At 41.1% G+C, this 14,409-nt stretch overlaps 1 protein-coding gene across 2 annotated transcripts in view; it reads right to left on the bottom strand.

The window, feature by feature from the left end:
* The window catches only part of LOC132819096 (zinc finger FYVE domain-containing protein 9-like), a 133,606-nt gene that overhangs the window by 78,825 nt on the left and 40,372 nt on the right, over positions 1 to 14,409 (bottom strand). For both annotated transcript variants that reach the window (XM_060830457.1, XM_060830458.1), the window contains exon 2: positions 8,161 to 8,275. In XM_060830457.1, coding sequence (XP_060686440.1) covers positions 8,161 to 8,230 — 70 coding nt within the window. In that variant the 5' untranslated portion in view covers positions 8,231 to 8,275. The remainder of the gene's footprint in view (positions 1 to 8,160; positions 8,276 to 14,409) is intronic.

Here is a 14,409-nt window from a genome sequence, read left to right as displayed (position 1 = left end):
CAAATGATTTCATAACAAGTTACTGAAGCCTCAGCTTATACAGAGAATTAAAAACACCTGTTTGCAATAAACAGAGCTAGAACTTTAAGTCACTGGTTAAGTCTCAAATAGGAAATTCGAGACAGCATTTTTAATCAAATTTCTAAATGCACTAGAAATGGCAGAGGTGGTTTGCCATGATATTTAAGATCAAGTAGTAGTTAGGATTTTCCTTTTTGGAAGAGATGGTTAAGTAGCGATCAAACAGAAATCAAGATAAATGAAGAAGAAACTGATCTCTAGAGAATGGATCAAAATCCAGAGTTCATGCATTCAAAAATCATTGGAGAAGGCTTAAGGGAGAAAACAAGCAGTTTTTTTTTCTTATCAGGATCTGAAAGAAAGCAGAAAATGATTTTAATAAATAATTTTTAAAAAGGAAGTTGGAGGTACTTGAAGAGAAGAAACACAAGGTTACAGACAAAACAGGAATGGGGTACGAAGCAAGACTTTTCTTTCAAAGAACCAGCACTCACTTTTATAGATCAAATGATCTCCTCATTTTGCTGCATTTGTTTCCTGATCCTTCATTAAAAGTACTTCACTGCTGATGATAAACTATAACAGTTCAAATGAGACTGCTCATTGATGATTTGACAAAATCAAAGCCTTAGCAACTATCTTTAGTTCTGGAAAATTTTTTAAGTATGAAATTCCCGAAATAAAAGACATCAATACACTACTAAAAAGAAAAACATGACAAATGGAAAATGCATGAAAACTAATTTCAAATATGTTAATCAACAAATTTTATAACTTTAAAGTAAACCTACTATTTCATCCAATATACTACCTCCCTGAAAAGGGTCTCTCATAACAAAATCTAGGAGTAGGCGGCTACCTGGCCCTTCATACCTGTTCCACCATTCAATAAGGCCATAGCTGATCTTTTCGTGGCCTCAGCTCCACTTACCCACCCTGTCACCATAACCCTCAATTCCTTTGCTCTTCAAAAAATTATCTTAACTTTAAAAGCATTTACAGAGGAAGCCTCAGCCACTTCACTGAGCAGGGAATTCCACAGATTCACAACCCTATGGGTGAAGAAGTTCCTTCCCAATTCAGTTTGAAATCGGTTCCTAAATTGAGGCTAATGTCCTCTTTTCCTAGTTTCACTCACCAGTGGAAGCATCCTCTCTACTTCTATCTTATCTGTTCCCTTCATATGTTCCTCTAAAATCTCGCCCTCATTCTTTTAAATTCCAATGAACAATAATCCCAGTCTACTCAGTTTCTCCTCACAAGCCAACTCCCTCATCTCCAGAATCAAGCTAGTGAACCTCCTCTGCACCCCTTCAGTAACAGTACATCCTCTCTCAAGTGAGGAAGGCAAAACTGCTTGCAAAACCCCAGGTGCAGCCTCATCAGCACCCTATACAGCTGCAACATAACCTCCCTGCTTTTAAACTCACCCCCTTTAACAATGAAAGACAAAATTCCACTTGTCGTCTTAATTACCTGTTGCACCTGAAGACCAACCTTCTGTGATTCATGCAGAAGCACACCCAGATCCCTGCACAGCAGCATCTGCTATTTCTTACCATGCAAGTAATAGTCCTTTTGACTCTTGCTCCTACAGAAATGGATGACTTCTATATACTCTTTCCTATACTGGTCAAAAACAATTGTGTTGCAAATATGTATCCAGATCCATTTGGAGTTATTTTAGATTCCAATTCCACCATTTCTGGTAACACTGTCCACACTCCTGTAATCTTCTTTATATTTCTCCCATCTTACTATAATCTTAATTTATACATTCTGTAGTTACCAAATTGCCAATCAGTAGAAATAACTTTTGAACTACATTATCAAGACTCTTCAATTGAGTAATTGTTAAGATTTCAAAATGAAAGGCAATCAAATTTCTTGATTTTATTGTCAACTTTAATAACTAGTAAAACCAACATGTCAGGGTGGAAATCAAATAAAACAAAACACGGAAATTATACAGATCAGAGTTCAATGATCAAGCACAAATGCTTGCTTTAAGCTTTCAATCATTGTTATGGTAAAATTAAGAATTAAAATTACAGATTGGGAAGTGAAACATCATAACATCCAAGGCTATGGGCCTAGTGCACGAAAGGACAAGCATAGCTTTGGCAGTAGACTTGATGGACTGAAGAACTTCTTCTGTACAGTATGATACTATGAGACAGACAGATGGACCATAAGGATCGAAAACTTACTAAATAGAAAGAACTTTACAAACACCTTTAAGACTGGCGTAATGTTGAAAATATAGCACTGACATGGCAAGGTTTCACAAACAGCACATAAAAAGTGACAGATTGTTTGTTTCAAATGTTCAGGAATAAGTGTTAATGAGGTAATTGACAGAACACCTCTGCTCCGATTCATCTAAATCAGGGATTACCCAAGGGTGTTGATGGGACATTGAAGGAGTACTGCTGGCAGTGCAATGGTAAAACAGTGTTCCTCTCATACCAGACTTTGAGAAGACTTTTATGAAACTACAGGAAACATCTGTGAAATTTATCTTTTCATCCCAACCACTGTGCTGGGTTAAATCGGTATATTATCCATTTGATGCATCCAGTTTGCTACAATGAATGTACTTTATAGATGTGGGGTGGTAACAGTTTAGCAGTATTATCGCTAGGATGTCAATCCAGAGTCAGAGATGTACAGCATGGAAACAGATCCTTCGGTCCAATCCATCCATGCTGACCAAATATCCCAACCCAATCTAGCCCCACCTGCCAGCAACCAGCCCATTTCCGTCCAAACCCTTCCTATTCATATACCCACCCAAATGCCTTTTAAAATGTTGCAATTGTACCAGCCTCCACCACTTCCTCTGGCAGCTCATTCCATACATGTATCACCCCCTGCGTGGAAAAAGTTGCCCCCTAGGTCTCTTTTATATGTTTCCACCCTCACCCTAAACCTACAGTTCTGGAATCCCCAACACCAGGGAAAAGACTATTTATCCTATCCATGCCCCTCAATTTTGTAGACCTCTATAAAGGTCACCCCACAGCCTCCGATGCTCCAGGGAAAACAGCCCCAGCTGATTCAACCTCTCCATGTAGTTCAAATCCTCCAACCCTGGCAACATCCTTGTAAACCTTTTCTGAACCCTTTCAAGTTTCACAACACCCTTCCAATAGGAATGAGACCAGAATTGCATGCAATATTCCAACAGTGGCCTAACCAATGTCCTGTACAGCCACAACATGACCTCCCAATTCCTGTACTCCATACTCGGACCAATAAATGGAAAGCATACCAAACTCCTCCTTCACTATCCCATCTACCTGCGACTCTACTTTCAAGGATCTATGAACCTGCACTCCAAGGTCTCTGTTCAGCCACACTCCCTGGGACCTTACCATTAAGTGTATACATCCTACTAAAGACTTGCTTTCCCCAAAATGCAGCACCTCACATTTATCAGAATTAAACTCCAACTGCCACCTCAGCCCATTGACCCATCTGATCAAGATCCCATTGTAATCTGAAGGTAACCTTCTGAGCTGTCCACCACACCAATTTTGGTGTCATCTGCAAACTTACTAACTGTACCTCTTATGCTCGCATCCGAATCATTTATGTAAATGACAAAAAGTAGAGGACCCAGCACCAATTTTTGTGACACTCCACTGGTCACAGGCCTCCAGTCTGAAAAACAACCCTCCATCACCACCCTCTGTCTTCTACCTTTGAGCCAATTCTGTGTCCATATGGCTAGTTCTCCCTTCGTTCCGTGAAACCTAACCTTGCTAATCAGTCTCCCATGGGGAACCTTGTCGAACACCTTACTGAAGTCCATATAGCTCTGCCTTCATCAATCCTCTGTTACTTCAAAAAACTCAAATCAAGTTTGTGAGACATGATTTCCCACACACAAAGCCATGTTGACTATCCCTAATCAGTCCTACCCTTTCCAAATACATGTACATCCTATCCCTCAGGATTCCCTCCAACATCTTGCCCACCACCGACGTCAGACTCACTGGTCTATAGTTCCTTGGCTTGTCCTTACCACCGTTCTTAAACAGTGGCACACCATGTTAGTCAACCTATAGTCTTCTGGCACCTCACCGGTGACTATTAATAATACAAATACCTCAAGTGGTCCAGCAATCTCTTCTCTGGCTTTCCACAGAGTTCTAGGTTACACCTGATCAGGTCCTGGGGATTTATCCACATTCAAAGTTTGTGAGAAGATTTGTAGCTCGGGTGCTCGTTGTTGTGGTTCTGTTCGCCGAGCTGGGAGTTTTTGTTGCAAACGTTTCATCCCCTTTCTAGGTGACATCTTCAGTGCTTGGTAGCCTCCTGTGAAGCGCTTCTGTGCTGATTCCTCCGGCATTTATACTGATTTGAATCTGCCGCTTCCGGTTGTCAGTTGCTGTCCGCTGCAGTGGCTGGTATATAGGGTCTAGGTCGATGTGTCTGTTGATAGAATTTGTGGATGAGTGCCATGCCTCTAGGAATTCCCTGGTTGTTCTGTTTGGCCTGCCCTATAATGGTGGTGTTGTCCCAATCGAATTGGTGTTGTTTGTCATCTGAGTGTATGGCTACTAGGGATAGCTGGTCGTGTCGTTTCGTGGCTAGTTGGTGTTCATGAATGCAGGTCGTTAGCTGTCATCCTGTTTGTCCTATGTAGTGTTTTGTGCAGTCCTTGCATGGGATTTTGTACACTACATTAGTTTTGCTCATGCTGGGTATTGGGTCCTTTGTCCTGGTGAGTTGTCGTCTGAGGGTGGCTGTTGGTTTGTGCGCTGTTAGGAGTCCTAGTGGTCGCAGCAGTCTGGCTGTCAGTTCAGAATGCTCCTGATGTATGGGAGTGTGGCCAGTCCTTTGGGTTGTGTCACGTCCTCGTTTCATTGACTTTCCTTAAGGCATCTGTTGATGAAATTGCGCGGGTATCCGTTCTTGGTGAATACCTTGTATAGATGCTCTTCTTCCTCATTTTGTACAAACCCTCATATGAGCAAATCAACGGAATACCCATGGGCTCACCGATCTCTGGACTCGTAGCAGAAGCAGTAATGCAAAGGTTAGAAACAACAGTTCTAACGCAATTACAACCCAAACTCTGGGTCAGATACGTGGACGACACCTTTGTAATCATTAAAAACACAGAAATAGAGAACACACCGGATCATCAACGCCACACTCTCAGGAATCCGATTCACGAGAGAGGAAGAAAAGGACAACTAGCTCCCATTCCTAGACGTGATGGTACAAAGAACACCGAACGGAGAATTCACCACGAAGGTATACAGGAAAGCCATACACACAGACCAAGTCCTGAACTATGAAAGCAACCACCCCAACACACAAACGAAGTTGCATCAGGACATTATTCAAAAAGGGCCACAACACACTGCAGTACACCTGAACTACAAAAAGAGGAAGAAGAACACCTATACAAGGTATTCACCAAGAACGGATATTATATCCGCGCAATTTCATCAACAGATGCCTAAGGGAAAGGCAACGGAACGAGGACATGACAACCCAAAAGGACTGGCCACACTCCCATACATCAGGAGCATTTCTGAACTGACAGCCAGACTGCTGCGACCACTAGGACTCCTAACAGCACACAAACCAACAGCCACCCTCCGACGACAACTCACCAGGACAAAGGACCCGATACCCAGCATGAGCAAAACTAATGTAGTGTACAAAATCCCATGCAAGGACTGCACAAAACACTACATAGGACAAACAGGAAGACAGCTAACGACCCGCATTCATGAACACTAACTAGCCACGAAACGACACGACCAGCTATCCCAAGTAGCCATACACTCAGATGACAAACAACACAAATTCAATTGGGACAACACCACTATTATAGGGCAGGCTAAACAGAGAACAGCCAGGGAATTCCTAGAAGCATGGCACTCATCCACAAATTCTATCAACAGACACATCGACCTAGACTCTATATACCGGCCACTGCAGCGGACAGCAACTGACAACCAGAAGCGGCAGATTCAAACTAGTATAAATGCCGGAGGAATCAGCACAGAAGCGCTTCACAGGAGGCTCCCAAGCACTGAAGACGTCACCTAGAAAGGGGATGAAACGTTTGCAACAAAAACTCCCAGCTCAGGTGAACAGAACCACAACATTTATGCGTTTCAAGACATTCAGCACTTCCTCCTGTCATATGGAGATTTTGCAAGGTGTCACCATCTATTTCGCTACTTTCTATATCTTGCATATCCTTTTCCACAGTAAATACTGATGCAAAATACTCATTTAGTATCTCTTCCATTTTCAGCAGCTCCATACAAAGGCTGCCTTGCTGATCGAGACTGGTACAGTTGAGAACAGAAACAATTCCAACAGTCAGGGCAGGCAGGGACAAGGTAGGATTAATAAATTAAACTGCATTTATTTCAATGCAAGGGGCCTAACAGGGAAGACAGATGAACTCAGGGAATGGTTAAGTACATGGGTCTGGGATATCATAGCAATTACAGAAACATGGCTCAGGGATGGGCAGGACTAGCAGATTAATGTTCCAGAATACAAATGCTACAGCAAGGATAGAAAGGGAGGAAGGGGAGTGGCGTTTTTGATAAGGGATAGCATTACAGCTGTGCTGAGGGAGGATATTCCGGGAAATATATCCAGGGAAGTTATTTGGGTGGAACAGAAATAAGAAAGAGATGGTCACCTTATTGGGATTGTATTTATAGACCCCCTAATAGTCAGAGGGAAATTGAGAAACAAACTTGTAAGGAGATCAACATGCATAATAATGTTAAAATAGACCCAACACAGAACCATTGATCAGACATGTGAAACCATAAAAGACCTTGATTACGGAGAACTCTGGTGCCAAATGTGAACTCTAAGTAGCGGGTAAAAAGACTCCAACACAACCAGAATTTATTTACAGCACGGAAGAAATGAGACATGCTAACCTTTTAATGCACACCGGCAAAGAAAACATCTTAAATTGGAGACTAGTTAACATGGTTTATCTAAAATTTAGGCTACTACTGGGTCTGCTTCAGTGGTGAAAGAAAAGAACTCAATTTTTTAAAACATTCTTTTAACTGACAAACTGCACAACTTTATAGAACTGGAGGCTGTTGGATGACAATTACTTTACTACTTATTCAGGGTTCAGTCCTTTCCCTTTCATTGTCTGGTTACTGATTAAAAATAAGTCATGGACCACATATAAAACATTAAAAAAACCAAGTTCACTTGCTTCGATATTCATTATTTTTCTCATATTCCTCCTCCCTCTGACCAGTTAAAGTTGGCATGCTGACCCACACTAGTATTTTTTTTGTCAAGGAATGTCTGACTACAGCTTAATTCAAAGTTCTGGATTCTCCATAGAGACCATTTCCACATTGAATATTGATGAACAATCACTTGGAGCTGCAGCTCGAGATGGCCATGCTGTCAATACTCTAGGAATGGCGAGGGGAGCCTGGAGATGCAATTACAGGATTGAAATTAGTAGATACACTTATGCAAATGAGATAAATGAAGTCACTGGTTCAGCTAGGATGTTAAGAGGTTAATTTGCTTTGTTGATCTTCAAGAAATGGGACGCCCTGGGGGTAGGGTGATATGTTTCAGAGTCTTGCAGGTACAAGGTTAAAAAAAAAAGTTCTCCTACTCAATCAATAAGAACATTGCAGTTAAAATTCTGACCATATCCTGTAGTTAAAAAAAACAATTTACAACAAATCTTGCCATTCTGGGGCGTTTTCTGGAGATGATCAAGTCACTCACTGCACTGTCTTGAGTGGCATGTGACTACAGGGGAGTGGCTGGGGGTTGTCTTGTGGGCATAACTGACAGTGATGAGAGATTTTGTACAAAGGAAGAACTGGTTCCTTCGATCAGCAAGCTTCTCTTGACAAGCTTCGCAAGCATTGCAAAGAGTACTAAGTGATCCTCCAAAGCTTGTACTTGCTTAATAAAGTTTGACTGTTCACAGAAGTTGGCATGTTGCAGTTGCATCAAGTGTATAAGCATCTCAAGAAAAAGAACCTAACTATAGCCCTGACCACTAGGGCATATAGTCCCATTCTCTACAGTCAGAGGGAGGCTTTCCCCTTCTAGGATAAAGGCAAAACATTAACACATCTGAAGAAATTAACTTACCTTCATTCTGCTCAAATTCATCCAACACTTTGTCCAGGTTAAATGCCTCAGCCTGGAAATAGTTCTCCATTTGCCAATATTCACTACCTGTACAATACCCTCAGTCTGTCTGAACCTGTTAAAATACAAAAAAAAATCCATTCCTTTATCAGTATCAATTTCTATTCACTTATGAATTAAGTTGATCTAATCTGCTGTTATTTCACATCAGTATCTACTTCTGGGCTTCAAATTAAATAACACTTTACTTTTAAAATTCTAATCCTCATTTTCAATCACTCCATAGCCTCACAGACCCCCAAGCCCCCTACCTTATCTGTGAAATTACCCTCAGCCTAAAAAAAATCCATTCCTCCAATTCAAATCTTGGGCATATTCTATTTTAATTGCTTCACAATTGGTTACTGAAGGCTCAGCAGCCTGGGCTGCCAAAGGGGGAACCTTACCAAGCCAAAGACAACTTTGGCAGCAACTGGTGTGAATGGCAGGTTTGCCTTCCCACCCCCAGCATATTCCTTTTCATCCATTTGATCTTGCCATGAAACCAGCAACACACTTAGGTAGTGAGCAGCCAATTAAGACAACCAAAACCCCACTTAAGACTCATTTACAGAACCTGAAGCATCACCCTGCTATTGGGCATGACTACAGGTGAGGGTGTTCACTTCGTTAATTTAGTGGTGCTGCACTCAAAGTGATTTTCAAATGGCACAAATCAAAATGAGGACTGTTTAGCCAAATCTCATTCACCAGGAAATATCAGAAGCTTGATGAAATTTCAGTGGCCAGTGACTCCTATACATCCGTTCCACAGCTGTTCAGAAGTACTCCACTTTTCACTTTACCCAGATTGATGGGAGCACGACTTCACATTCAACTAAATTCTGACATTTATTTTAAAAGATGTAGAATCCACTGTGGAACTACAGCCTCAGGGATTATAAATATTTTGAGTAATTTGAAATCCTCAGTAGAAAATTAACATTATGTTCGAGCCTTCAGAGAACCAGAGTGTGCTGCTGCTATGGATAAGCAATACTGAATGCAAGTCCTTTAATTCATGACCAAAGCACATGAGCTACAGTAGTTCAGATGAAGTATATGTCTCAGTACTAGTTATAAATTACATCAAAAATATATTATACTATATATAAATCTGTCAATTCAAATGCAAGTTTTAATAACGAGATACTGAATGATACTGCACAACCTTATTGCCATTTTCTGATTGTTGGCATCTTGGGTATCATTCAAGTGTTTAAATGGGGTCACATTATAAACAGTTTGAGAAATGCTGCTCATTGTTTCGTCACTGGTGTACTGGTGCTACAACTGAACGAGAAACCTGGAGGAAAAAAGGCAAAGAAATATGGAGATATGTAACAGAAACCAGAAATTGCTAAAGAAACTCAGGTCAGCAGCAGTGGAACAAAAAGTTAAAGTTTCAAATCCAGTGACTCATCAGAACTGTTAGTAGCAAAGAAAAATGTAGTTATGCTGAAATCGAATTGAGGGACGGGTTACACATCAGTGGACACATATGAAAAGGAGCAAGTAGAAAATGGATAGCAGGCCAAGATAGAAAAGCTGAATAAAAGATCATAAGACCCAAGAGGGAGGAAATAGGTTAGCTATGCTAAATTAAAGCCATCTCAATGGGCCTAGAAGTACACGACAATGGGGGAACTATGCTAAAAACAACCCATGTCATAACAGGACCTGTTATAAAAAGGTGGTAAAATAAAAATGAAAGGATGGAATAAAACCTAGAGACCTGGGCTAACCACCATGGAGACACTGCTTCAAATCCCACAACAGTTGCTGAAAGTTAATTCAAGTAATTCTGCTGGGGTGGCGAGAGAAAGAAAGAAGCTGTCAGGATAGTGTGGCAAAGGAGGATTGCAAGAAAATGGTGGGTGCATGTGATTTAAAAGAACAGGCGGCTGCAAGTGGTACAGAGGGTGGGAGAAGAGGGAGCTGACAGATAGGCGAACGATGATGGTATGGAAGAGAAAAGTTTGGACCCATCAACAAATAAATGCTCAGCTAACTAGGAGCCAGGTACACTAAAAAAAATCACAGATAATGAACACATTGCAAATGAATGTGTAATGTTAAAACAAACTCTCTAGACATTGATGTAATATTAAAGGGTTAAACTGCACTCTCTTTGGGTAGGGACGACAAGAATGCAAGTCACCCACACCCAATTAGACAGTAATTTGCCCCTACTCCCCTTGCTACTGTCAAGCTAAACTATCGCTTCCACTCAGAAATGCTTTCTGGCCAGAGGTATGTCGGACCTGCATTGGTGTTGGGGAATCAGTGTCTGGAGTCAGGAAAGCGTCTGCTTGATGATTTCCCAAGATTAGGCCATTAGCATTTGCATTATCCCAGAGGATGATCTCATACTGCTACTATACCTGGGGTAATAGGTGACTGGGAGAAAGTGAGGACTGCAGATGCTGGAGATCAGAGCTGAAAATGTGTTGCTGGAATAGGTGACTGAGTAATGGGGGTTGTCTTGAATGGCATGTGACTATGGGGAGTCGTCAGGGTACCTGTATGCATGGCCAACTGACCTGTCTAAAGGGGATGCGTTTTCTTTGTTCAGGGCCTCACTTTGACTCAACCTTGCAGGCCGGGAGAGGGGAGGGGGAAGGAGGGGGGTCACCTAGCTCATACAAACTTCAATAAACTTTAACTGTTTGCAGAGGTTGGTGTGTGTGAATTGCATATCATGTGCAAAACCTCGGGAAAAAAAACCTAACAAAGGTGGAATCTCTACTTCAAAAGTTGCATATATTCAAAAGCTATTATATGGAGAAAAAAGGTTTTATAACGCATACAGTTAACAGCTGAATTGAAATCAGAGACTGAATCAGAGATTTGGGTTTATAAAAAAAAGTAATAATGACCTCAGTAAAATCTTCTGGCTTTGTTCATGTGCAATGGAAATGCATTAGTTTGTGAAAGGTATGCTAACTGACATACCTGAGAAACAAACCTATTTTGAAAAGGTGGTTACTAAATTATGCCTAACGTCTTATGCTAATTTAAATACTGTAGTGTCCAAACACACAATGCTTTCATTAGGTTTTATAGCTTTAGGTTGAAAGAATTGATAATTGCCAAAAGATATTGATAACTCTCAAAAGTAGGGTCAGAGGAAGTTAAAATGCCTCATCAGCACAGATACAGAATTAGGTGACTGCATCACCTAATAATGATGAAGTTAGAGAGTGTGAAAAAGGAGACCCTGAAAACCTAAACTTAGCTTTTCTTGAAATTTTCTTGAAGGCTAAAAAAAAACTTTCATCCTGCAATCTTGACCAACATGTGGTGCCAGACCTATGGCAGAATGCCCTCTGGATCAGCAAGCCACTCAATTCCAGGGAAACTTGGAATGTGTAACAAATTATGGCTTTGCCAGTTGTGCCTACATCCAATGAAGCAATAGAATTTTTATATTTATTCTAAGTCAAAAAGATCAAACAGTTCCATAGCCACTATGCCATTTATGCCTGATGGTGCAAGCATTTGTCAACAATTCTGTCAATATATAACGCTTTATGTTGTAGTTCTGTTCGCCGAGCTGGGAGTTTTTGTTGTAAACATTTCGTCCCCCTTCTAGGTGACATCCTCAGTGCTTGGGAGCCTCCTGTGAAGCACTTCTGTCATGTTTCCTTTGGCATTTACAGTGGCTTGTCTCTGCCACTTCCGGTTGTCAGTTGCTGTCCGCTGCAGTGGTCGGTATATTGGGTCCAGGTCGATGTGTTTACTGATAGAGGCATGGCACTCATCCACTGATTCTAGGAATTCCCTGGCTGTTCTCTGTTTGGCTTGTGCTATAATAGTAGTGTTGTCCCAGTCGAATTCATGTTGTTGTCGTCTGTGTGTGTGGCTACTAAGGATAGCTGGTCATGTCGTTTCGTGGCTAGTTGGTGTTTGTGGATGCGGGTTGTTAGCTGTCTTCCTGTTTGTCCTATGTAGTGTTTTGTGCAGTCCTTGCATGGGATTTTGTACACTACGTTGGTTTTGCTCATGCTGGGTATCGAGTCCTTTGTCCTGGTGAGTTATTGTCTGAGGGTGGCTGTTGGTTTGTGCGCTGTTAGGAGTCCTAGTGGTCGCAGCAGTCTGGCTGTCAGTTCAGAAATGCTCCTGATGTATGGTAGCGTGGCTCGTCCTTTGGGTTGTGGCATGTCCTCGTTCCGTTGTCTTTCCCTTGGGCATCTGTTGATGAAATTTGCGGGGGTATCAGTTTTTGGCAAATACATTGTAGAGGTGTTCTTCTTCCTCTTTTTTGCAGTTCTGGTGTACTGCAGTGTGTTGTGGCCCTTTTTGAATAATGTCCTGATACAACTTAGTTTGTGTGTGTTGGAGTGGTTGTTTTCATAGTTCAGGACTTGGTCTGTGTGTGTGGCTTTTCTGTATACCTTCGTGCTGAATTCTCCATTCGGTGTTCTCTGTACCATCACGTCTAGGAATGGGAGCTAGTTGTCCTTTTCTTCCCCTCTCATGAATCGGATTCCTGAGAGTGTGGCGTTGATGATCCGGTGTGTTCTCTATTTCTGTGTTTTTAATGATTACAAAGGTGTCGTCCACATATCTGACCCAAAGTTTGGGTTGTATTTGCGGTAAGACTGTTTGTTCTAATCTTTGCATTACTGCTTCTGCTAGGAGTCCAAAGATCGGTGAGCCCATGGGTGTTCCGTTGATTTGTTTGTATATCTGGTTGTTGAATGTGAACTATAAATGCTGAAGGAAACATGACAGAAGCGCTTCACAGGAGGCTCCCAAGCACTGAGGATGTCACCTAGAAAGGGGACGAAACATTTGCAACAAAAACTCCCAGCTTGGCGAACAGAACCACAACAACAAGCACCTGAGCTACAAATCTTCTCCCAAACTTTGATAACGCTTTATGTTTTTGAAATAAAATGTAATGTGTGAAAGGTATAGGTAGAAATATGTAATTTATTAACATGTATCAAATGTGAGGCCAAATATCTGCAACATGCTTCCCAGTTCAATTTTTCTAATGTTAATCTTCCATTTACTGTTCTGAATCCAATTCAAATTTCAATTTTGTTAGCAAGACCTATGACCTGCATTTTTTCCCCAGTCTCACTTTCCTTTGGCAGTATACAAGCGAATGGCTGTTACTTGCAAAACATTCATGCCAATTATGACAAAGCTAAAACGTGCGAAGCTCTCAAAGCATTCTCTATCCAGGAGAATTTTGAGGACTCAGTGCTCTACTTTATACTTTCAACTGTGTTTCTCGATCAATTTATTTTTGTTAACCTAGAATCGAAATGCACAGTACTTAATAGGAATTTCAAATTACACATTCACTCCAACTAAATAAAAAACTTAAAACATATCAAAGTAAATACTATTAGGTACAGAAACAAATCAATTCCAATTTCCAGCAAATTCACCAGAAACATGTAACAAACCTTGTAGTTCAACATGTGTAAGCATATTCATTGTAAACTGTCATCCATCTAAGATAGTTTGTTTTTAAAGCTATCACAGGACATTAATCTCTGAAAGAACTTATCCAAAAATCAGTCCTTAAGATTCTCAAATGCTGTTGAAATAAACCTGGTTAGAGACAAAAAAAATTGCAAATGCTGGAATCCAAAGTAGACAGGTAGGAGGCGAGAAGAACACAGTAAGCCAGTCAGCATCAGAAGGTGCAGAAGTTGACGTTTCAGAAGGGTTACACCCTGCCTGTTGACATCGAAATAAACCAAACAGTACTCTTGCCCTCCGCTTAGCTCCAAAATGGTGACTTTGCCTTCCTGATGCACAACAATTCCAGTGACTTAAGTTAGCTAACTGTCTCAAATCAATAAAACAAATAATCCTAAAATTCCATGGTCCTGAGCACAAAGAATATTCCCACAGAATTAGCCTGGTGATGCTTCTAAAACTTAGAACTTGGCATTCTTCAAGAAGTTTACATTGAAAAGAATTCTAGAAGCATCACCAGGCTAATAGGAATATTCTCAAACTATCTTCTACTTGGAAAAGGGTATCAGACACTTGGGGACATCAGCACCTCAGAACTATATCACTGTTCCTTCACTGCCATCCCCAACTCCCTTCCTATCTACACTGTTTCACCAAGACCCAAGGACTGCAGAGATTCAAGAATGAAGCTCACCACCATCACCTCCACCTCAAGGGCAATAAATGTTGCTCTTAGAGATGCAAACAGCCCATAAATGAATAAAAATG

The sequence above is a fragment of the Hemiscyllium ocellatum genome, chromosome 9, assembly GCF_020745735.1.
Source record: "Hemiscyllium ocellatum isolate sHemOce1 chromosome 9, sHemOce1.pat.X.cur, whole genome shotgun sequence".
Classification (NCBI taxonomy): Eukaryota; Metazoa; Chordata; class Chondrichthyes; order Orectolobiformes; family Hemiscylliidae; genus Hemiscyllium; species Hemiscyllium ocellatum.
Note: the sequence above shows the minus strand (reverse complement) of the source record. Positions and strands in the feature narration are given on the sequence as shown.